Here is a 24,817-nt window from a genome sequence, read left to right on the forward strand (position 1 = left end):
CTCCAGGGATTATTAACGTCATCATTGTTTTCCAGCTCGCTTGCACCTTTGGAATAATAGTATTATCATAATAACCATAAATTGCAGGCTGTTCACCCTTATTAGTGTTAGAATGGTGGGCGTCCATAAAGCCCGGTTGCTCTACTGGTTAGCTCAGGTATTCTGCTTCCATCCTGCGAGAATGGTCGCAGGATGGCTGGCTCCAACGGAGCTGCGACGACGGCCCTTGGTGGCCGCAGACCTTTGTTCACTGAACCGTCATCGCCTACCGAGGACTACAAAGTAGTGTTGCCGCCAGTTCCAACGGGGGTAACAGTTTCAAACTCAGTTTTATTGCACTGCGATTTGAAGGGGCGTCCTTATCGGATTGAAGATTTACGCCACGACCTGAAGCTCTGCGCCGCGTTGTGGCGCGTTTCAAATGAACCACCTTGCTACGTAGCAAGCGCACATACGGTGCGTGGACGACTGACGAGACCAGCGCTGGGGGACTGGAAAAGAACGTTTATTCGTCCGTGAACAGAGTATTTAACGCAAGCAAGAGAGAGGGAGTTGGGAAGGGAGAAAGGGCGAGGAAAGACATAACGCTGCTGTTGTTGATACGTGACACGCCTGGCTCAGGCGGCGGGAGATAGCATATCAAGATGATTTACAACATTTCTCCTCCCTTAGTATTGAAGACGCTGTACAGGCTTCCTTTCCCGAGTAGATCGTCGCAAAGCTTGAGGGGGTTTCTGCGCCTTCTGGATAGGCGGTGACGCTTGTGCCGGCGCCACCTGGTCTGTAGGCTGCTCGTTCAAATCGCCTTCGTTGTCGGTCGGTGCGGGCGCAGCTGCAGCCGAAGGGCTCCCCTCGTCTTGGTCTCGAACGCCGCTCCGAGCGGATGCCGGGCTCGGCCTGGAACGCACTTGGTCTATGTGACGTCGAACCACCCCAGTAGGCGTTTGTATGGTGACCATGCGTGACAATGTAGTGGACTGCACTTTCCCTGGTGTCCATTTCTCCCCCTGGCCGTAGTTACGGGCGTACACGGCTGTGTCGGGCGGCAGTGTCCACTCTTCCGTCTCCTGGGTTGACCCTGGGAAAGGCGGGAAACACGAGTCCAAGCGCGAGCGGATCAAGTAGCCGAATAGAAGTTCGGAAGGGGATTTTCCCTCGTGGCACGGCGTTCTCCTGTAGTTGAAAAGAACTTTGACTAGCTTCTCTTCAAGTGTGCCTTCGCTCATCTTCTTTAGCGCTTCCTTAATCGTACGAACAGCTCGTTCAGCAAGTCCGTTAGACTGTGGGTGATACACGGCCGTACGTAGGTGTGCGATGTTATTGTTCTTAGCAAAGATGGCGAATTCTTCGCTAGTGAACTGCGTGCCGTTGTCCGTAACTATTGTGCGTGGAACACCGAATCTGGCAAAAATGCTGCGCAAGCTGGCAATCGTAGATGACGTGCTTGCCTGCCTCATGGGCACGGCTTCAATCCACTTAGTGGCAGCATCCACGACTACCAGTATCATGCTGCCTGCGACCGGCCCGGCGAAATCGGCGTGGAGCCTCGACCATTTTTCCTTAACGGCTGGCCAACTGATGGGTTGAGCAGAGGCCGGCATAGGCAGGTTTTGAACGCAATTGTGGCACAACGCTGAGAGGTGTTCTATCTCTCGGTCTAGTCCCGGCCACCAGAATGCCGATCTGGCAACCGCCTTCATGGCCGAGGACCCTTGATGCGTTTCATGCAATATGTGTAGTACCCGTTCTCGTGCTTGTGTGGGAACAACAACTCGATGACCCCAGTATACCAACCCGTGAGCCACAGATAGTTCCAACCGGCGTTCCGAGAATGGCGCCAATCCCGCGTCCTTTACATGTGTAGGCCAACCGTGCTTCGTATACTCCACAACCTTCGTTAGTAACACGTCCTGCGCAGTTAGCTGTTTGAGTTCCTCGACAGACACAGTGCCATCATCGAAACTTGCCAGCGCGTGAACATACTCGGGGGGTTCGCTCCTTGCTGGTGGTTCTGGAGTGTGCAGCGGTAGCCGGCTGAGTGGGTCGGCGTTTAGTAGCAGCTTACCGGGCGAATACTGAAGTTTGTAGCGAAATCCACCGAGGTAGAGAGCCCAGCGCTGTATTCGGGCTGCGGCCAACGCCGGCGTAGGCTTGTCCGCTTTCAGCAGGCCCAGGAGCGGCTGATGATCTGTGACCAAGGTGAAATCTCTGTTTAAGAGATTGTCGCGAAATTTCGACACCCCAAAAACCAGAGCCAAGGCCTCACGTTCTAGCTGAGAGTAATTCCGCTCGGCACTGGTCAGCGTTCGCGACCGGAAGCCAATGGGCCGGTTTACTTTTCCGACCGTATGAAACAGCACAGCACCGATGCCATGCGGAGAAGCATCACACTCCAGTTTCAATGGTTTCGCGGGGTCGTAGTGAACGAGTACCCCTGCCGCAAGTAAGCACTGCTTTGCGTTGGCAAAGGCGGCCTGCTGAGCTTCTCTCCAGGCCCAACGCGCATTTTTCCCCAGCAACTGGTACAAGGGTGCAAGCACGGATGACATATTCGGCAGGAACTTGGAGTAATACGACAGCATGCCCAAAAACGAGCGAAGTTCCTGCACATTTGTCGGGTTAGGAGCCTGGGCGATTGCTTCCACATGTTTCTCAGTGGGATGTAGGCCGTCTTTGTCGATTTGGTGCCCTAAATACGTGACTGAAGGCTGACTAAATTTGCATTTGTCTCGCCGGAGTTTTACACCGTGCTCGCGGAAACGCTGCAGTACCGCTCGCAGAGTATCGTTACTTCCTTGTCGCTCCGCAACCAGCACATCATCGAGGTAAGCTTGCACGCCTGGTAATCCCTGCAGGACTGTTTCGATTTTACGTTGAAAGATGGCTGGGGCAGACGCTATGCCAAAAGGCAGCCTCTTGAAGCAAAATAGCCCTCGATGCGTGTTGATTACGCATAGCTTCTGTGATTCTTCGTCAAGCGGTACTTGGTTATACGCGTCACGAAGATCGAGAGTACTGAAGTACTCTCCCCCGTTTAGGCACGCAAACATGTCGTCAATCACCGGCAATGGGTACTGCTCCAGTTCGCATACAGGATTTAACGTTATCTTGAAATCGACGCAAATCCGAACTGTTCCATCTTTCTTTAAGACAGGCACAATGGGCGTAGCCCATTCCGCATGCGCAACCGGTGATAACACGCCAATTGCTACCAGTCTGTCTAGTTCTTGAGAAACCTTATCACGGAGAGCAAAAGGGATGGATCGTGCCTTACAGAACTTTGGTGTAGCTCCCTCCTTGAGTTGAAGGTGTACAGGGGGACCGCTGATGCAGCCGAGTTCCGCACTGAAGACGTCTTGAAACTCGTTGGCGATGTCGTCCGCGGCCGGGAGACTCGTTGGCGATCCGGCTTCCGCAGTCATGTGAAGAATAGGTGACCCTGCGTTGCTCAGCTGAAACAGTAGATCCCGCCCGCATAGACTAGGACCGGGGCAATTCAATACAATTAGGGGGCACTCTACTACGGCACCCTTGTAGGCTACCTTCATGTCCAATTGTCCTAGGACGGGGAGCTTGCCAAGATAACAGGACAGCTTGACACCTGAAGGTTGCAATGGCGGCCATCTCTCCCAGTTCTTTTCATAAATTTCGCGGGGCACAACACAGACGGGCGACCCCGTGTCTATCAGCATTGGCATGTCGACACCGCACCACGTGAATGTCCTGTGAATTGGGGGCTCTAATTGCCACTTTCGAGAAGAAGTCAAAGTCCAGAGGTGCATCGCTTCGTCTACGTTCCCCTCCGCACAGTCTTCCGCCATCGCCAGTGCTCGTCCCCGCATGCCTTGTGTCGACGCCGTTTCGCGTTTCCTCGGAGCGTCGCTCGAGCATATTTTCGCAAGATGACCCGGCCTACCACAGTGATAGCACCTGCTCTTGGCCCAGCGGCATGCGTGGCTGTTGTGCTTCTTACTTCCGCAACGCCCGCATTTTAGAGTCGGCTCGTTCGTCAACACGCGCTGCGCGTCAACCTTCAGTACGGTGGTTGTATCGCCCGATATCTTATTTGCGTCGTCATCTGCCGTTTCGGCTGATAATGCTATCGCTTCGGCCTCTTCCAAAGTCAAGTTTGCTTTTGCCAAAAGCTGTTTTTGCAAGGCCTTTGATCTGACGACCACAGACTATACGGTCGCGGAGCATTCGTTCCAGCATGCTGCCGAAATTGCAGTTGTCTGCAATGCGTCGGATGTCGACAAGGAAATGTTGTAAAGGCTCACCTTCGTGCTGACATCGATTGAAGAACCGGAAGCTTTCGGTGATCTCGTGGCGCTTTGGGTCGAAATATTCATTCAGTGTTGCAACTACTTCTTCGTAGGTCAGACTGTTGGGTTTCTTCGGAGCGACTCGTCCCGCTAGGATCTGCACAGTCTTTGTGTTTAACGCTGCTACGAGCAACGCCCTTTTTCTCGCTGTGTCGGTAACTCCCGTTGCCTCGAAATAAGCTTCTGCCTTGATGACGTACGCTCTCCAGTTGTCCCTTTCGCCGTCATACTCGGGAAGATGGTGGTGAGCCAAGGCTGGCGTTGTCATTGCTGCAGGTTCTTGAAAGGCCGTACCGTGGCTTTGCTCGCCGTGATCTTCTTTTAGTGCATGAGTTCCTGTCTTGCTCGTCGCCACTGCTACGTAGCAAGCGCACATACGGTGCGTGGACGACTGACGAGACCAGCGCTGGGGGACTGGAAAAGAACGTTTATTCGTCCGTGAACAGAGTATTTAACGCAAGCAAGAGAGAGGGAGTTGGGAAGGGAGAAAGGGCGAGGAAAGACATAACGCTGCTGTTGTTGATACGTCACACGCCTGGCTCAGGCGGCGGGAGATAGCATATCAAGATGATTTACAACACACCTGGGGATGGTGACGCTGAGGACACCTGAAGCCAAGCAACGTCTTCTCGATGCAAAGGAACTAGAGGTGAAGAAACTGCGGTGCGTCGTCATCGACCCCTGCTGCACCAAGGTACGCGTCCGCCTGCACTCGATTCCCTTACCAGACGACGCCGTGCGCAAACTGCTCGAGCCTTATGGCAAGGTCGGTGACGTAGGACGAGAAAATTTGCGTGTTCGAGGGCGTGGAGTCGACCACCCGCGTCGCCCGCGTGACGCTCAAGACTGGGCCTCACGCTAGACGACGTCCCGCACCAGCAGAGACTACAGGGGTTGAACGTCTTGATCGTTATTCCGGGGCGAGCACCGGTCTGCCTTCGATGCAAGCGCATAGGGCACATTATGTGCGACTGTTATCTGCCGAAGTGCTCGTTGTGCTCTCGCTTTGGCCACGAGAAGGAGCGGTGCGTCAAAGCCTATCACAGGCGTGACATGCCAGAGTTTTGGTGGAGGAGCTGTCCCTGCACATCATGAACGTCGAGGGAGCCGAGAACGCCCCTCAGAGCCCGCCTGCCAAGCCTCCTCTCACAGGTGAACCAAAATGCCACCCTGCGGAATCCAACAGTCCCGCTGAGGTTTCGATCGCAAAGGGAGAGGAGGAGATGACTGGCGCCTCCTGCGAGGTCAGCGGCGTGGCGACCCCTCTGGTGGCGACGCAGGTCGAGCGCCCTGGAGCACCACGTGACGCCTCCCGTCCGGTGGCCAAGAAGACGCCCCCCGGACCCCTCGAGAGCATGAACGAGTCCACAGAGTCCGTAAAGCGTGGCCTCGAAGAGAACCTCGATGACGAGGACCCTTCACCGGTAAAGGGCATGACGCCCGCTCCCAACCCTTTGGACAGAGAACAAGAAAAGGCGCTACAAGATCTTACCTTTCACCCCTCCAGACGGCCGGGAACGGCGAGACAGCAAATAAGGCGCTACCCAGACTTTCAAGGCAAGTGCGAAAGGCTGAAGGCAACACAGAACATGATTTGTCCGCTTGTCCTAAGCATTGAAATCGCATCTTTAGGTGTTCGCGGTTTAAACGCTCGTAAGGAGCAATATCAATTTCAGCGATTGCTGCTGAAGGAAGCAGCCGATTTCCCGGCGATGCAAGAGACCAAAATGGCGGAGGACGAGTAAGTCGCTACTGCACTTAGCCAGTTTCGCCGTCGTATGAAGTATATGTCACCCACGCCGCTGGTTTTTCTGTCAGCTGTTTCCTTTTTATTAAGAAGTCCCTGCCCCTGTCGGAGCTAAACGTTACCACAGACACGAAAGGGCGCTTCATAATGTGTGATTTCGTGCTTTCGCTTATTAAGTGCCGCTTCATTTTCGTTGTTAGCGCCTAGTACGGTTAGAGAGCGTGTTCCCTGTTTTAACGGATCACGCCGCTTTGTAGATTGTGACAGAGCGGTCGTTTTGCGTGGAGATTTTATATGCGTCCTTCAAGCAGCAGATATAATACCCCCTAGGCAAAATAACGAAAGAAGCGTCAGCGTTCTGAATGAGCTTTTCAAAGACTTTGATTTGATCGACGCTGGAACTGTGAAAAACGAAACAAGCGAGATCCGTTTCACACACTTCCAAACATCATCGCACGCTCGCATAGACAAAATATATGTGTCAGCCTCCCTGGCAACAGTGTTAAGAAGATACCGAGTCAAGCAAGATATTTTTTTTTTCTGACCATTGTCTTATTTCTACCTCGATAGGGGAAATGGTACCGACGGACGGTATTCGCACGAGCCTTGACAAGCTTCGCTGTTCGAAGATGTGTATAACAAAAAGAAAACTTCGGCGGCACTAACTCGACGTGGCTTCTGGTTATCTCTACAAGTCTTCGAAACGTGCCATGATGATTCGACGGCGGGTCACCTGGGCAACAGCAGAACACTTGCAAGGATTCGGGAAAAGTACTGCTGGCCCAAGCTCCCGAAGTTTTTTCACTTCTACGTCCGATCGTATTTTGAACTCCAACGACGCAAGGAACCACCGACGAAGCCGCAGGACTCTGCAGACGATCAGTCCCTCGACTACGCCGTTCCAGCAAATCGGAGTGGACTTGCTTGGACCGTTCTTACCATCGACGCAGGAAAACCGGTGGATCATAGTCGGCACTAATTACCTCACAAGGTATGCCAAGTACAAAGCCCTTCCATTGCGAAATGCAGTGGAAGTCGCCGAGTTCTTTGTGCAATTCATCGCCCTCAGGCACGGCGCCCACCGGGTCGTTGTTTTTGGCACAACTAACTCAAAACATCCTCCGGTTCAGCCACAACAGCGATCGTCGAACGACGACGGAACGGCTAAACAAGGCTGACGGAACGGCTAAACAAGACCATCGCCGACATGATCGCCATGTACGTCCAATGATTGTGTAGGGAAATCCCTTGTTTTTTAAGGCAGCCCCTTAATTCACAACGACTCCTTTATTCTTAATGCCCCCCCCCCCTTAACTCCACCCCTAAAAATTTATACAACGTCCCCCCCCCCCTAATTTCAGTTCCTGGGGAAACCCCTGCGTACGTAGACGTGGAGCACAAGACGTGGGACGAAGTTTTACCCTACGTCACATTTGCCTACAACATGGCAGTTCAAGATATCGCTGGAGTTAACCTTTCCAGCTCGTACATGGTTGGGAAGTAACCACCATGATGGACTCAATGCTGCCCCACGAGCCAGCTGACGATTGGAGCTACGACACCCCTGTGGTTGCTCAAGGGGTTGAAGAAATCCGCCAGCTCGCGCGACTCCGGATTCAAAACCAGCGACGTGTCGACGCTTGCCGGAACAACCTTCGTCGTCGGGACGTTCACTTCCAGCCCGGGGCGTTCGCTTCCAGCCAGGACCCGAGGTAGCTCACGTAGTTCAACTCAGGCCGTTCTACGCTCGGTCGCACTGGGGAATTTTCGTTTTTCAGATGGATTTTTATCCTTCCATTATTTTTTTTTTCTTTTGTGTTGCATCGAGGCGATGCGCTTTTAAAGAGGGGAGTAATGTCGCGTGCATGATCGAGAAGATGCGCTTCTCCGTTCATCTAAAGGGTTCGCTATAGACCTTCGCATCGCTTTGCATCACTTATCACCTGGGCGAAAAACGCTGAGTCACTGAGCTGTGGAGGCATGCGCAGCGTCTAATATACCACACAGCAGAGCAACAGCACATGCTCAGAAGGCGTTACACAGTGCAGCAGACAAAAATGGCAGCGCGCACCTGGCGATTTTCGCAGACGTCCTTACTCTTACCCCGAGTGATAACAAGGCCAGAATGATCTTGCCTACTCAGTGTTGCCCTTTGCTCTTCCCTGAACGTTCTAGATCGAATATGCAAGATGACGAGATTAGTATCTAGAAAGCAGAGCGCCGTATTGTTGACACATTCACTGATTCTCTCTCGCGATAGCCAGTTGTTACGCCGACGCACCGTTGCTTGCTGCTGCAGCCATCGACGCGCGTTGCTGCTTTCTCGTCGTGTGTTCTTTTTTTTTTCTTTCTGGCACAAGTTCGCCGCTATGAAATCTTTAGGTGATTCTGTTTTTTCTACCTCCTCGTCTGTCATTCGTGATGATATCGACCTCCGCACTAGCTGTATTGAAACTACACTCTAAAAAAAGTATCACCTTACACCCTTTTGTCCCATATAATGCACCCCCAAACTTCAGTTCCACGCACAGCGCACTGTAAGCGAATAGACGGCCCAAATTCTACGAGGGGCTTGATAACGGTGCGATGTAACTTATCAGACAGCTAAAGTACCTATCGAAAACGACAGAAAGAAAACCCTGAGGTTTTGAAGTAGGGCCACGAAACCTGAGAATATTTTCTTGTAGTCAGTAACACCTAAATTACCTATTTTAATAAGTTGAGCCGCACGGCAATCAAGCCTCTCGTGAAAGTTAGTACCGTAAGATCGACATCAGTGTGCTGTACGTCGAACTGAAGTTTTGGGGTGTATTATATGGGACAAAGGATGTAACAATACACCCTTTTTTTAGAGTGTACTTTGAATACGCAAGATGGGGTGTGTGAACATAGGCCTTGCACATATAACATGCAGAGGTTGCGTATGCTTACGCGTGGAACAGATAAAGAGAGCAAGACGCAAGTTAAGAACAACTTAATGTTCCATGTATGCCTTTGTGTAAAAATACACTCTCAAAAAGTTCGCCGACTTACTAATGTCCGCAAATTCATTCTGTATAACCTTAAATCGTGACTGAAAAAAAGAACAAAAAAACGGCGAACGTAATAACGGTTGTACACAATGCGTGACAGCCTCCTTTGAACATGTTCTAATTTTTACGAGCCTGCCACACTCAGGCAGTTCAAGACTTCGGAGCCGAACTCAAATTTTGATCGTACAATAGAGGTATGAAGCTTAACAAGACACGACGGCTCCTTGAAGCGCGAGTTATTCTCGAAAACAAACCTAAACGTCGCAAGCATGAACTCACCAATTTTCACAAATGTGCATTAACGTGAAACAAAGAGTCAACAAAGACGCCCAAATTCCGCACACAATCCACTCGACGTAATGGTTAATTATTTAGCCCACACAAAGAAGTGAAAACAATTTTTTGCGCGATAAATAAATGAGAAGCTTGTTTTTCTCCATTTAAAAGGAAGTTTAGCATTTCACACCGTAACAGGGTTTCAGATATGTCATTATGAAAAATTTTGCAACCAGCATCCGATCTGATGCGTTTGTAGATATTAACGTAATCCGCGAACTGGACCAATTTGGAATGATTTATACAACGATAAAGGTCATTTACAAAAATATAAACTCAAAACACGAAAACAGCTCATAAAACGACGCCTGTGTCTGTCTACCTTAATCCGGTCCGCCATTTTTTGGCGCAGTTTTCATCTTCGGCAGTATGTCGTACCAACTCGTCCAAACTTCAACTTTAAAAGAATAATAAGCAGCAAAGGTCCCAGAGTTAAATTTTGCTGAACACCATGAAGGACTTATGTATTACCTCGATAATACACTTCTAAAACGAACCCTATTAATGCTACAGATATGTTTTGAACCACAAACATAAGTGTAAAGAAACTTCATACTCTGACAGTTTGTGAAGTAATAGTTTATGGTGCATAAGGGTCAAATGTATTGCTGAGGTCAAAATAAATGGCGTTGACCTGCCTGCGGTAAGCAGCGACAGGACCAATGTAAATAAAATAGTTTACCAAACTTGTTTTAACAAACCTAGACTTAATAGAAGCAAGTTATGATTCATTTAAAGTTTCTTTAAAATGACTAGAAAGATACACTTCTAATATACTCTCTAACAGTTTTTGTAATTGGGACAGTGACGATACAAGTCTATAGCTTGCTACTTCTGATGAGTCCCCCGATTTGAAAATTGATACTACAATGGCTGACTTTTATATATCTGGGAAAATGCAATTTACAAGTGACAAATTAAAAAGGTAAGTCAAGACAGGCACAAAAGTAACCGAACAGTGTTTAAAATAAATGATGGTAAGGTATAAAAACCGGACGAAAGTTTTGGTTTGAGACGTCTTATGCATTTTTTCACCGCTGCGTGATTACTGCTGAATGGGGCGAGGATGCTATCAGTCTTCGCGCAGTCAGCACCGTTAAGCGCTAGCGGGCGTGAGCTTGCGGATTGTGCATAAAAAAAAGGCACTTGAAAAGTACTACGAAAACAACTCGCATGTAGAACAGCGGGGTTGGATCGAAAACCGGTATCATTCGCCGACGTAACGTTCCTGGTATCCGGTGCATCATTTTTTATACTCCCAAACATTCTGTTTACCGATTATTGTAAACAGAGAATAAGCTGCACGTTGCCTGTTTCATTGAATAGCTATTTTAATAGAAATAGTGATGTTGTACATCTGTCCAAACGCATTATCCTCAAACTATTCATTTGGCATCGTAAGTTCTACATTTTATGTCGTACTCATACACTTTGTAAATAGATTTTCCTGTGCCATGTTGCAGCTGCTGAATAGGGTGACCGGAGCTTAGTCCAAGCTGCATTTCTCTCTTTTTTTTTCTTTGGCCCCCAATTTTCCACATGTATCTGTGGTGAAAAATAAATTCGTATCGCATCGTATTATTACGGTAATTTAGCATGTAACCCTGAGTACATTGTCTTGAAATTTGTTTTTGTCTCTTTGATGAAGAAACTTTACATCTTCCCTCGCACAACCAAATTTCGCATACAACCTGTTCCTGTTGCCATATGTAAATTGACGATGAAACCGCAATTTGTCTTTGATTTTGCGCTCCAATTCGTAGAAAACCCACCTGAAGTACTACAGCTCTTTATTTGTATTTGCTGAATAAAACGTTGTGCACCATCTGTTACAAGCTGGGTGAAAGCGCCGCAAGTTGTATCTACGTTAGGGTTAGTTATCACTGAAGACGAGTCCATGTTTGTGAAGAGATGGTAAAGACCATAATATCTTCCCCGCTTAAAGTGAGAAGAAAACAGCAACAACAGGAAGGTGCCCGTGGGGTTAAACTGAACGGTCAACCTTACAGTTACCACAAAGTGCACGTTCCAAACATCTATTAGAACCGGCTGGAGTGTCAGCCGACGAATTTAAAACCTCCATGTCATTAGTAATACACATGTCCGATATATTATTCGCCGGGGTTTTTAAACCGTTTATTTGCGAGAGGCAGTTAAAGCTTAGAAAGTTAAGTAACAGACTGGCCTTTTCTGACGACTCGTAACTCCTGTAACCTACATGCGGGAACCCCGGATGATGCCAGGAAGTTTAAAATCCACCAAGAAAAGAGCACGATATCGGCACGCATCTAAGTTTGTCTCAAGCGTATTGAAACTGTGTAGGATCTAAACACCTTTAAGTGAATAAATGAGGTAAATGATAGAGGAAACCCAGATGGAAGCTACATACTGTAGCTTGGATCTAACTAGTATTTTATAAACGAATTGTTTTATTACTGATGAGGCGAGATGAAAGTTACGATTGAGAAAACGAGACATTCGATTGGCGTTGTTACTCACATAGTTAATATAAAGTTTCCATGAAAGGTCAGCACTTAAACTAACGCCCAGATACCTGTATGTGTCTGCAGGTTCAATGGGCGTGTTATTAATACTATATAAACATTTTAATTGACTTTACGTGTTACGTGCATCAATTGCATTTGTTAATCTTGAACGCCATTGATCAAAGTTATCACCAGTTTTCATGCTTGGAATCATGTTGTAGTTTTCGTGAGTCAGATACATTATATATTAAACGATAAATAGCACAGTCGTCAGCAATAAGATTGTTTGAAGAAAAATGCACCGCTTGCACGTAATTAATATATATTTATAAAACTAGAGGTCCCAGAGCGGACCCCTGAGGTATTCTGGAAGAAACGGGTGCGGAGGAGGAGCTAGGGGCATTACTTGTTGCAAACTGCGAGCGATTCATTAGAAATGATGCTAAACAATTAAACATGTTAGAGTCGATGTTGAGTTTATTTAACTGAAGCTATAAACGTCGGTGCGATAGCTCGTCAAACGCTTTGGCGAAGTCTAGAAATATGCAGCCCATCTGAGATCCTCGATCGATTCTGAATGAAAGTCGCTATAGATAGAAAGATGTTGCATTTCACAGGATAGATATTTATAAAGACATTTTGAGCTAGAGAAAAATGAATTAGATTTGAGGAAGTTTATATGTCGAGTGTAGTTTATGTGTTCAAAAACATCACTGGAGTCGCTGGCTAATGAGATGGGTCTATAATTGATAGGAATGCGCTTATTAACAGGCTTCTGCTACGGAAACACTTTACCAATTTGCCAGTCGTCTGGTATCAACGATGTCTCAAGTGAGTGCTAAAAAATATGTGCAAGGATTGCGGAAACGTATTTAAATGTAGCTTCAAGTTAATTTTAGTTAATTTTATCTATCCGAGTCACCAAAGACAATTAAATCATTTATAATGTGTATAACACCATCGAGAAAAATGATGATTGGATTCATTAACGGGAAGAAATCAGCATGAAAACTTTGGTTTTCACTAGTGGTGGTGTTACAAAAAGACTTGATAAGCACTTTCTAAAACACTGTAGCACACAAAGATTGATCGATCAGAGTTTTGTCAGGTGTGCTCAATAAACTACACGACGGCCTATACCTGGTGGACAATACATTCCGGAATTAACGCGGATTAGTTTTGTACGTAGGTGGTAGTAAATTGTGGAGAAAGTTGAGCTTAGCACTCTGAACTGCACTCTTGTAACACTCAGCAGCCCTGAAGTAATTTTGCCAGCAAACTGGGCAGTACGACAGCGTCCAATCTGGCAGCCCTAAATGAACATTTGTTTTTTTCTCGGAAGCGCCCTATAGAACCACGGTGAAGTCGAATTTACCAGTATGGCATTCAGACGTGTGTCTTCTTCAATGAGCGAAATCGTCGTCTCCTTAGAAGGTGTCCAGTTAGTTGCGGCGGAGCGGTTCGAGATGTTATCAAAAAAGACATCAAGAAAACTGCATAATTAGACATCAACGACATCGAAATTATCTTTGCTGTATGCCCGAATCACTTCCGAGAAAACTTGAAGGAACACACAAGGTAACATTTAGTAACAAGTGATCACTGTGGCCGGGAACGTAAGTGATTGGACCAATTTGGTTGGGGATTGCAGTGAAAACCAGATAGATCTCATATGTTTGGCGTTGTAGCCGTTATCCTCGTTGGGCTGTGAAATAGTTGAGTGAAATAAAAATCAGAAAGCACACCCAACTTCGCACAGTCTGCTGAAAAGGGATAAAGATGGGATTACCCGGACCCAAAGAAATGTTAGGGTATTTAAAATTACACATTACAAGGAGAGACGTGATTAGAAAACGCGTTGTAATTGCATTCACCGCATAATGTGATTTTTCTGTATAATCAGTAACATAAGAAGGTGGGCTATAACAGAATCTCGTTACAAACTTGTGATGTTGAATGGCATTACACACACAAATTACCTCTAAAGGACACAACAAATGACGGTATACTTTTAATAACTCTAATTAGAACGCCTCCGCCAGTTCGCAACTCCCTGCCCTGCCGAAAAATAGAATTTTTTTTTTTTTTGTTCGAGGAACCATTTTGTATCTTTAACTTTCGCCGATAGTCATCTTTTGGAGAATACATTAATGCTTGCATCGTAACCGTTTATGGCCGAGCTAAAATCGTCAGGTTTATTTAAGAGCTTCGTATATTCGTAGACAGGTAAGTTTGATCATCAATGAAGGCGGCCACCATCCCTCTGCAGTTGCTAACCAGGAACAAGTACACTCTCCGGGGCAGAAACAGTTGCCTCACGGCGCATAATACTGCTGGAGTTATGCGGTCGAGATAATTCTGCGACTTGCTCTGCCTCATCATCATAAACATAGCATTTCTCATTTATAAAGAATTTATCGTAGTTAAGTTTGAATATGGTTCTGCGCGATTTTTCAGACTTAATAAGCTTCTTTCGCGCTAAACGTTGAGCCTCTTTCGCACTAAACGAGTTGGCAAAAAAAAAAAAAAAAATCCTCGCTAACACTTACGTTTATCCATTTCGATTTCGGCTTTAAAACCAAATGTTTTTTTCTTGAAAGAAGAAAATTTAGCAGTGACTGGACTACGTTTGTTGACAGTGTACCGGCCATGCCTATGAGCCCGCTCCATGTCGAAAGATACGTTAGTTTCGCCATCGAAGCAGTCAGATAAATCCCGTTTTTGTTTTTTTTCGACTTGCGCCCACGTTCCCGTAGCACTATCACCGATGCGATAAAAAAGGGCGTTGTTTCACCTTTACCTATCGTCTAGGACATCCAACCGATGACGTAGGGCAGGTTTTGCTTTTCTTTTTCTCCCATTTTTTTGTCGTAGACCTTATACTGTTGTTGAAAAGCAGTTTTTTTTCGACAGATAAAAGCCTTTTACTGATGTTTGTAAAGTTTTCTTGACTACATTTTTCACTTCGTTTTACTTTGGCACAGGAATTAATTAGTGCTGCTCGGCCAGCATCAAACAACTGTGACCGAGAATTCAGTTCCTCTAATAACTGAAACATTTGTGAAAAACGCTGAGCTTGCTCCTCAGTCATAGAACCCGGATTTGTTTAAATATCGCCACAACAAAGCAGATATCTAAAAGATCCAACACACGCTCGACCAAAATGCAGTAAACAGACAGCGAGGGCAGGGCAGCAGCAGCAAAAAACGGTAGTGGGACCGGTAACGATGACTGTCGTCAAATGCGGGACGTACCTGTACAAACATGAACGACAGCCTCTTAAGCATGCTGCACGTCGTGCTGCTGCCGGCCTTACCACTCTGAAAAAAAGTTTGATTTTAATCCATGTAGCTAGAAAATAGTGATATTTAGCTGATATATTTTAAATATTGCATTTGGATTTAAAAATGCGTTCGATTACTGATAGCAATGCCAAAGCGGGATTTACTCTAAATTTAAAGTACACTTTAACTTCATATTTATTTGTGTACTTCACGTCATACTACAACAGAAACAGCTTGAGCTATTTACTTAGTGAAAAGCTTTCTTGCGTTCTCTTTCGTGTTCTGACTCGACTCCAATAAGGCATTTACTTTCTAGTTTTCGTTATTTTCTTTTTTGTTTTGATTTTGTGGGATAGGACGGCATATAACTGACGAACGATGTGGAAGGTAGAAATAAAGCTCGTACACCGGTGTCTTAAGTTATTACTTTTTGCAAGTATCTAGCCTTTAATCAATATTTTTTTCTCGATAATTGTGTTTTAATACAAAAGAAATGCACATAAATTGTATCAAAATATAGACAAAAAGTAAAGAAAAAACACTTCGAGATTATATTTTCTGCAAAGGTTTGATTCAAATCTTCATACGAAAGCTAGCCGAAGCAAACAGAGTCACTTCAGCTATTAGTGGCGAGGTGTTTTGGCGGCGCCCTCCTATGGTTCCCTCTTGTGACGTCATTACCTTGAGAACAACAAGTTCGATGGTGTTTGCAAAGAGCATGGTGAAAGCTTAAAATCATAGCGTTCTGAAACCAACATGCCGACAGCATCAAGATTAAATTGTTACATTTCTCTTATGCCCGTGTCCCACTAGAGCGACAGACAGAAAGAAAAGACAGCGACAAGCCTGAAACCCATGCAGCATGCTCGCGATGGTACCTTTGGCAGGCGTTTAGTCGTTCGGTGCTCGTGAAGTAAGCACGAGCGATTGCCTGCCAAAGATACCATCGCGTGCATGATGCTCGTGTTTCAGCATAGCCTCCTTTATTCTACAAAGCCTCTCAAATCGCGAAAGACTCTGGGTTGAGCCTTGTCGCTGTTGTTTGTTTCTGTCTGTCACTCTAGTGGGACACGGGCATTATTTCTCTCAATCAAAAATCCCCTTACTGACGTCGTAGTCAGCATTTGGCCCGTCGTGACAGGTCAACCACGGTGACGCTTTCGATCGCGCACGTCGCCAATATTCGGGGGCAGGTGAAAAGTAAAGTAAAAGATCCTCCCATCTCTTTCTTGTTTGGCCGAGCGAACGCTAGAGAGGAGTTTACCTTCTCTCCAGCGTTTGCTCTGGCGAAGTGGAGAGAGGTGAGAGAAGTTTTCATTTTGCTCTTAGCCTGTCCCCCTCAATATCTCCAGCTCCGCTCCGGCTATGCTGAAGAAAAGCTACGGCGCAATCCGTTTCCCCTTGCTCTCCCAGTTTTCCCCAAAGGGAGGTGGTCGCGAAATGTATGTGTGTGTATGTGAGGGGGGGAGGGGGCGTGCACAAAAAGCAGCACGTTTTGGAGCGCACGAATATCAAGAATATAGCTCTATAGCTTCGTTTTGCGCTTGAATGTTACATATGAATAGAACTCACCCGTGGGTAGGGAGATTCCTTTCAAGAATAGTGTTCCTTGTTCGTTTGAACAAATTGGGAAATATGATATTAAGCTACGATGGTACTTTGCAGCTGTGGGAAGCTTGTTGTGTGTTGGGCAAAATTTGCTGCATGCAGCAGTTTCTCTCCTCGCCCTTTTCACTAAGATCAAGTGCAGCCCGCTTCAGCTAGGACGATTCCAGACGAGCAGTGTTTTCCGGTCGCCTTTGGGCTGGCGTCGCCTTCGGGCATTGCACCCCCCCCCCCCTTTTCTTTTTGTCGGGGGGGGGGGGGGGGGCAGAAAATAAATCGCATAAAATGTAAAAGAAAAGGGTGCCTGTTTTTATTAGCTTATTATATGACATGACACTCATGAAACATGTTGAATTAACGTGAGAATAGGGTTAAAAAAAAAAAAAACACCAAAACGTAGAAGGAAAACAAAAAAGCCGGGACGACGACTCAAAGTGGTTTAATATATTAAACTTATTTATGTAAGTCGTGTTCCCCCGAAGTCTGCTTTAAGGTCACCAAGGTATAAAACCCGGTAGTGCACTATTGCCACAGGAAGTGGCCCATCTTCGTCTGGAGACGGGCCACTTCTAAAATACTGTCCTGATTTGGGGAAGTATTGAAACGCTGTTATCAAAATATTCACCACTCCCTCGACGTTCGTGGATGCGCTGTTAAAAAATGGCGGACGTCAGAGGGTCGGTTTCTTCGAGACTCGTACGGTCATCATTACGAGTAATCAAGTAAATTGTAAGTTGTAATCAATTCCTTGCTGAAATAATGTTTTAATAATTTGAATAAATGTATTATGAAGTTTTCAGAAGAGTAGTTTGATTAGATTACTTGCAACCGTTACATTTCTCCCTCCCCATTCTTGCAGGGCTCTTAGTTTCTACAAGCAAGGAATCCTCGAACAAAGTCTTCGACACAAGAATGGTTTAATAAAAATGGCGGATTAAGGAGATTAGTAGCATAAAGTTAAGCTATTCTAATCCAATAAGATACACTACACAAATAAACCCGTTTTTTGAAATAAGCATACTGATCTGTCGTTTCGAAAATTTGGACTAATCACAAAAAAGTAATGCAGTTACTTTAAAAGTAACGGCCAATTACATTGCTTCTCGAATGACCGAGACATCCAATTTGATACTTTTTAACCTAGAGTAATGTTAATCATACATACCGATTACTTTTTTTCGACCAACGTGCTGGCTTCTTCAGACGTTTGAGGTCACACGAGCTCGTTTTGTAAATAGTGCGTTTATAAACAAGCTCGCGTTCACCCATACCGGGTGCGGGCATTGCGCCTTCGCGCGGAAACTAGGTTCGAGTGAGGTGAAGGCGACGTGACATTGGATAATTGAGTTGGTGGAGTAGGTACGTGACATGTTTCAGTCAAGTACAAATGCCATTAGGGCACCAAATTTTTACGATCGTCGTCACCGATGTAATGACCACCACCACAGCCCCCGCCCCCCCCCCCCCCCCAATCCCCCCCTCCCCAAAAAAAAAGGGGGTGGAGAAGTTTTATGTCCATGCTACCTCTAAGAGAGACAGAGGGAGGGGGGGGGGGGGGGGGGCTGCAGGGCAGGCGTTGCTCTCACGATGTTTTTACTTCGGTACTTCGAAATCACCTGTCGCACAACCGCTCTCCTCCAATGTTCCGTGCACGGCAGACAGCAATGAAGAGGATGTGCCCCGGTTCTACTGCAGCCGCAAGATGATAAGACTGTAGGGAACGTTTTCTTTAGTTAAGAAATGAAAGCGTGATTGCAGCAAGTTCCGCCGAGGACTCTTAGGAGCGTCGGGGCAAAATACGATTCGACTACACTTCGGCAAGAAATATTGGCGGAGGCATGCGTTCTCGCCTATAGCGTATCATATTTCAACATATATTATTAATCAGGGGCTACACAGAAGCACGCGCTATTTCGCGAATGCGTGTTTATGCACATTTAAGTGAGAACAATCTAGAAAATTCTGTTTATTTACCAGCAGATTAATTTTTTGAATAAAACAGATTGATCAACTCGCCCGATAAATGACAACAGTGTGGAAGAAATAATCACCGTGACTATAAAGTACAGTTTAATCTATAACTTATGATTGCTGTATTACCCTTCATACTAGGACTAAAAAACATCAATAATTAAGATAGCTAGAAAGGCTTTCTTTGTTGTTTTTTTTCTTTCGAGTTTTGACTTCATTGCAATAGTTCATTACATTTCTCGTTTTCGTTAAATATACGTACCCGAAATGTAGAGTGCCATCTAGTAGCGCGCCGAAAACTACGTCCGCCATCTTGTGATGGGCTTTGATAGGATTGTCCGGTCGGGACAACCAGTGACCCGACCGGCAATAAACCAAAGTAAACAAGAGACCGCGTTTCTTGCGAGAAATGCGATGCCAACGCGTTGCTCCGTTCTGCTGCGGAAGCAGCAGGACGCAGCAACACGTTTGCGTGAAGCCTATTCACGCAAACGTGAACAGGCTTCACATTTTGTCCTGAATTGTATTTGTTATTTTTCACGCAGCTTTTGACAAAAACAATTGGTGATAATGCGAAGAAACATGCGGACGTTATCGCACGATGTGAACTAATTTACATTTATTGAACTGGGCCCTAATTTTTTCGCGAAGCTTTACCGTACTTGTTTCTGGATTGGTGCCTTTCTTCCCTTTTTTTTGTGCGATAGCGGCCCAATGAATGCGGACAAAACAAAGGGTGCGAAGCGAGGCAAAAAGATGACAGCTTTAATCATGATTGAAAGATGCGTATGGTCAACAGTGAACAAAAAAAGCTGAAAATACCAAAATTCTACATTTTAATGTCATATACATCAAAAATAAATTACTTTGAACAGCCAGAAAACAATAATATTGCTTAGCAGGGATTCCTGTTCACTTGATCTGGCTTTGGTAAACGAGGTTTGAAAGAATCCTCTCAAACTGAACAGGAGAGTTTGGTAATAAAATATTATTGGATATTTAAAGCTCGGTTATGTAGAAGAGAAAACACAAGGAGCCCGGACGACGTGTTTGTTGTTTAGCTCTCAGATAGACGGGAGTCTGCTATCTTTTTGGTCAAACGCCAGGTTTGATTACATCACTTGCTTAGGTTAATCGCAGTGGCTAAAACGTGGATGCTAGCGGCAGAAAAAAAAAAAAAGATACGCCACGAACGTCGAGTGGAGCAACACGGGCGTCGTCCACTTCGTATCCCGGCCTCCTTTTTCTTTCGTGCAGAGGAGGTTAATGTTTTGCTTAATGGAAAGAAACTCAGGGGTTAGTTTCGGGAAAGTTAATGCAGCCAATATGCCAGGGTTGAACAAATCTTCATTAAGGAGCGCGACATCTATCAACTGTGGTTCATCTCGAGGCTATCTGAAACCGATTTATGCTCTGTGCAACACCTGGAAAATATTTCCCGGGGCACAGTTTTCTTTACAAGAACCGAGAGTTTTTCATCAATTAAAACTTTCGTCAGTGACAGCTAAACAAAATATCTAACCTCGAGTTGCATGTTTGGCGTGGAGCGGTCTACCTTTAAACGGTTCATGCGTCTTTGCATCAAAAAAGGAATTGGAAATGTTTTTGGAGAGGAAAGGCATCACGGCCTAGTTATATGTCACGTTGGGCGATCGGAAGTCAGAAAATTAGAGGAGGACGCTCAAGCTTCACCTTTAGGAGTGGGACGGAATAGCGAAATATATAAAGATATAAACTCCCGCTCGTTCCCTAGCCGTGAAAGCGTGCCTTGGGAGATTCTTCGTCCGGCTGCCGAGGCAAACGGTCGCAGAGTCATCGGCTCCGTCGGAGCTGAGCAAGCGGCAATTGCCGCGGTGATAAGGGTGTTGATTTGCCCGCTGATTATCGTTTCTTGCTGCCTACGCTACGTACGCTACCAGCTAGCGACGCGTTGAAACGCATGGTCTTTTTGCACGCCGATATCGGAGCAAGACCATACCAAATTGAGGATTTTAAGAAACCTCTGCGGCAGCTCGGCGTTCTTAAGGAAGTTGCTGGAATGGGGGTGTTCCAGATGGGACACGTCTGGACTGTTCGTCTCAAGTCAACCGCTGCTAAGGACCAGCTGTTCCAGCCCGGCAAGTTCCAGGTGAAGAGCGGTTGGTGTGTGCCGATCGACCCTGAGCGCCGGGAGGTACGCATGAAGTTGCATTGGGTGCCACTCGCCGTACCCAGTGACACACTCAAGGAGATGCTGGGAGACTACGGCGTAGTCCCGGAGATAACCCGTGAAAGGTGGCACATCGACGGAATCGAAGATGTCGAGAAAACGACGTGTGTGGCACGCCTAGCGCTGAAGGAAGGGACATCGCTGGAACGCCTGCCGCATCCGCTCCGGGTCCCCGGCGGTGCCGTGCACGTTGTTGTGCCGGGACGAGCGTCGCAATGCCTGCGGTGCAAGAGATCCGGTCACATTCGACGTCACTGCTAGGCGCCTTGATGCAGCGAGTGCCGCGGGCATGGACACGAGCGACAGGATTGTGTCCGGTCCTACGCCCGAGCCGCGGGTGCTTGGAACGCCGATGACGAAACAAGCGAACACGTGATGGATGTGGATGAGGAGGAGCGTGCGGCGGCTCCCTCGGTTCCTGCTCGTCTAGCGACAGGATTGGCGCCGTCGACGTCTTCACCGGGGGCTGCAGAGCCCAACGAATAGTGTGAGGAGCAACGTCGATCTAAAGGAGACTCTACTTCGGTGGTAACGACAGCTAAGAAGCCGTCGGCAGAGGATTCAACACGTGCGGGCGCTCCTGGGGCTGCGTTGGTCAGCGACGAGCCACAGGAGGATAACACAGTCGGCAGGGATACGACGGAAGAAACGGGACAGAACACTTGGGATGGGACCACCGAAGCGACGCCGGCTTCAGCTCTTAGCGACGACATGGATAACGACGCGACCACTGCAAAGAAAAGATTGGCAGACAGGGCAGCAGTCACGGACGAACTGGCACTTCGTCGCCTGGAGCGTCAGTGGACTCTCGTCGGGAAAAAAGGCCGATATTCGTCGCGGACCCCATCGCCACCCGATAACCGTGAGAGCCGGCTGTCTCAGTAGTGGCGGCAACACCCTCGACGTTCGATAGCAGCGGCTGCTAGAATGCCGACGTAGTGTTGTAGGCTCCTCTCTCAAGAATATGGCATCGAACGCGGCCTGTCTGCGTATAGGTACCTTGAACGAGAGAGGGCTTTCAACTTGACGGAGGCAGTACCAGCTCAGGCGCATATTTCTTGAAAAGGACTTAGATGTCATAGCCGTGCAGGAAACAAAAATCGAGAGCGAGGAGATGACAGACTGTATGGCGCGCCATTTCCAGTCACGTAACAACATCTGTGTCAGCCGTGCGGTAGGGAGGTCGGGGGGCGTCGGCCTGTTCATAAGGAGGTGACCTCACACGATGATAGAGGGCTCGTTCTTCTCGACTTGCGCTTGGCGGGCCAAGAGTACCGAGTGATTTGTTTGTACGCGCCGAACTCAGAAGCACAACGGTGTACTTTCTTCGAAAGCCTAGCAAGCTATCTTAACTATGAGAGGCTTCGATAGTGTTGGGTGATTTCAATTGCACTTGTGATCCCGAAGATAGGGCGTCTCAAAGCCGTCACAGAGACAGAAGCGGAGCTGTCTGGAGTGAGCTAGCAAATGAGCATGATCTGGAGGACGTGGTGCACTGGATGACGGGCACGAAGGGAGTGCAGTTCACTCATTTCCAAGGGCACAGTCACTCGCGACTAGACGGTACGTCTCCGTAGAGCTTGTACCCCTGTGTGATGCTTACCTCGGTCACCAGATCAGTTTTAGCTACCACTGCCTGGTAACTTTTGAGATAGTTTCCAAAAAGAAAGATCGACCCCGATTTAACCGGGGGACCTGGAAAATGAAGACCAAGCTTCTAGATGATGAAGTGTTCACCGACGCGGTGAAGCGGAGGATTGAGACGTTGGAAAGTGTCATAGGTAGTTCATGTGTTTATAAATAGGAAGAGTTCAAATTAGTAATACAAATGGACGCAACTGAAAGGTCAGGTGCCCTCAAGCACGAGCAGGCAAGATAGGAAAACCAGTTGCGCGCCACTCTGAGGCAGTTGCTTTTAGAGGAGTGTAAAACGCCGGGGTTGTTCATCGAGGACATAAATAACATAAAAGGTAAATTGCAGGTCATAGAGGCTGAACGCTATAGGGGTGCAATTGTTCGGTCACGGTCCGAAAGATTTCTCGCGGGTGAGACGCCGACAAAGTGTGCATTAGCTACGGAAAAGATATACGGGCGTGTCAACGAAATTATCGAAATCGATTATCAAGGCATCACGACGAGCGACCCAGGGCTGATCGAGCACGCTTTGTTGATTATTATGAAAAATTTCTGAATCAGAGGGTGCGAAACGAAGGAGGATTCCCGAGGAACGTCCTGTCGGCATTACCACAGATAAGCAGCGACGTTAGAGAACGTTTAGAAGAGCCGATAAGCCTCACCAAAATAGAAAAAGCCATCGGCGAGATGCCAACCGAAAAGTCACCGGGCCCCGATTGGTTAAGCGCCGCCTTTTTTAAAAAGTTCAAGAACGACATCGCCGGGTTCTAGCTACGTGTGTACCGATGATGTTACAAACGCCAGGCTTTACCCCTTCCTTTGTTTTTACTCATACAGTCCTTATTTAAAAAAAGTAAAGACCGGTGTAAATTGCGAAGTATAGTCAACTATCGGCCGGTTACGTTAGCCGACGTGGATTATAAAATTCTAATGAAATGCTTGCAAAAAGACTGCAAGGGGTGATCACAGACGTGGTGGAAGAACACCAGGCGTGTGGCATCAAGGGACGTACGATACTGAGCAACGTTCATGTAGCGCGAAGCGCATTAGAGCTTTGTCATCGAGATACACGCAGAGTACCGCTTTTGCAAATAGACCTCGAGAAGGCATCCGACCGGGTGTCACATGAAACACTGTTCTGCATTTTAAACCACATCGGCATCGGAAAAATTATTTTAGAAGGGATAAAAATGGGTGCATAGGGACTGTACGACTAGCTTATAATGAGCAAAAGCTTGACCAGACGTATTCCAGTGTCAGCATCGGTCCGCCAGGGATGTCCGCTCTCGCCTTTGTTGTTCGCTATCTTTCTTGAACATTTCTACCTTAGTGTCATCAACCGTCGTCCTGTGCGTGGTTTTTCTTTAAACGCCTGTGAAGTAAAGCTTCTCGCGTACGCGGATTATGTCATTTTTTTAATGACTGTGAGAGTGTTTCAGAAGCTGTCCAGCTCACGAAAAATAGTGTAATCAAACGGCATGTGCTGTAAATTGGGCAAAGAGTGCGGGGATCTGGCACGGGCACTAGGACGTTGCTCCGCCGGTGTTCGAAACCGTCCAGTGGTCTACGGTACCAGGCGTATACTTGGTAGTGCCACTGAAGCACTATCAAAACAGCAATGAGTTGTGGCGTGACGAAGTGGAAAAGTTGAGTGTCAAAGCAACTAAGTGGAATGGAAAAGATTTTTCTGTTTTCGCGCGGACTACCGTTTGCAATTTATTCTTTGTAGCCAAAATTCGGTACCTATTACAAGTGTTACATTGCTCGCGGATTTATTTGCAGCGGATGCACAGAGTATTTGCTGTTTTTATCTGGGATTCAAAGTGGGAAAGGTGCAGGCGAGACAACCTCTTTCGTCGTGTGAAGTCAGGAGGACTAAGTCTGTCTCACCTATTTATACGGCAACTGGTGTGAAGGTTTCTGTTTTTGCGGGTCCAGGTGAACCCTTTTCTACGAACAGTGATACAAGTACAGTTATGGTGTGCATTACAGAGAGTTCATCGTTTCGTCGTGTGACAGCTATTGTGGAAGCGTAAATGATTTCCTCAAAGAGGTTGTATGCGCCTACCAATTTCTCAGAGCGCGTTTTTCCATGGAGTACTTTACCTCAGTGTCTCAAAAACACCTATCGCGAGACCTTGTCGACAATCTATTTCCAGTGCCTCTGTATCGAGCTTTGTACCCTGACAA

At 47.0% G+C, this 24,817-nt stretch overlaps 1 protein-coding gene across 4 annotated transcripts; it reads right to left on the reverse strand.

Moving 5' to 3' along the window:
* Positions 1-612: 612 nt before the first annotated feature.
* LOC120848459 lies at positions 613-4,895 on the reverse strand. Of its 4 annotated transcripts, none has more exons than XM_040220440.2 (4): positions 4,278-4,895; positions 3,275-3,409; positions 2,066-2,188; positions 613-1,078 (listed from the first exon to the last, which is right to left on the reverse strand). In XM_040220440.2, exons 1-4 carry the CDS (start codon positions 4,696-4,698, stop codon positions 669-671), a joined length of 1,089 nt encoding a protein of 362 aa, XP_040076374.2. In that variant the 5' UTR covers positions 4,699-4,895; the 3' UTR covers positions 613-668. The 4 variants fall into 4 exon arrangements, with proteins under 4 accessions (XP_040076374.2, XP_042145970.1, XP_042145969.1 ...); XM_042290036.1 differs by having other exon boundaries at positions 3,275-3,452; XM_042290035.1 differs by lacking the exon at positions 3,275-3,409.
* Between the last annotated feature and the right edge of the window lie 19,922 nt (positions 4,896-24,817).

The sequence above is a fragment of the Ixodes scapularis genome, unplaced genomic scaffold (genome assembly GCF_016920785.2).
Source record: "Ixodes scapularis isolate PalLabHiFi unplaced genomic scaffold, ASM1692078v2 PGA_scaffold0__279_contigs__length_252992795, whole genome shotgun sequence".
Taxonomy (NCBI): domain Eukaryota; kingdom Metazoa; phylum Arthropoda; class Arachnida; order Ixodida; family Ixodidae; genus Ixodes; species Ixodes scapularis.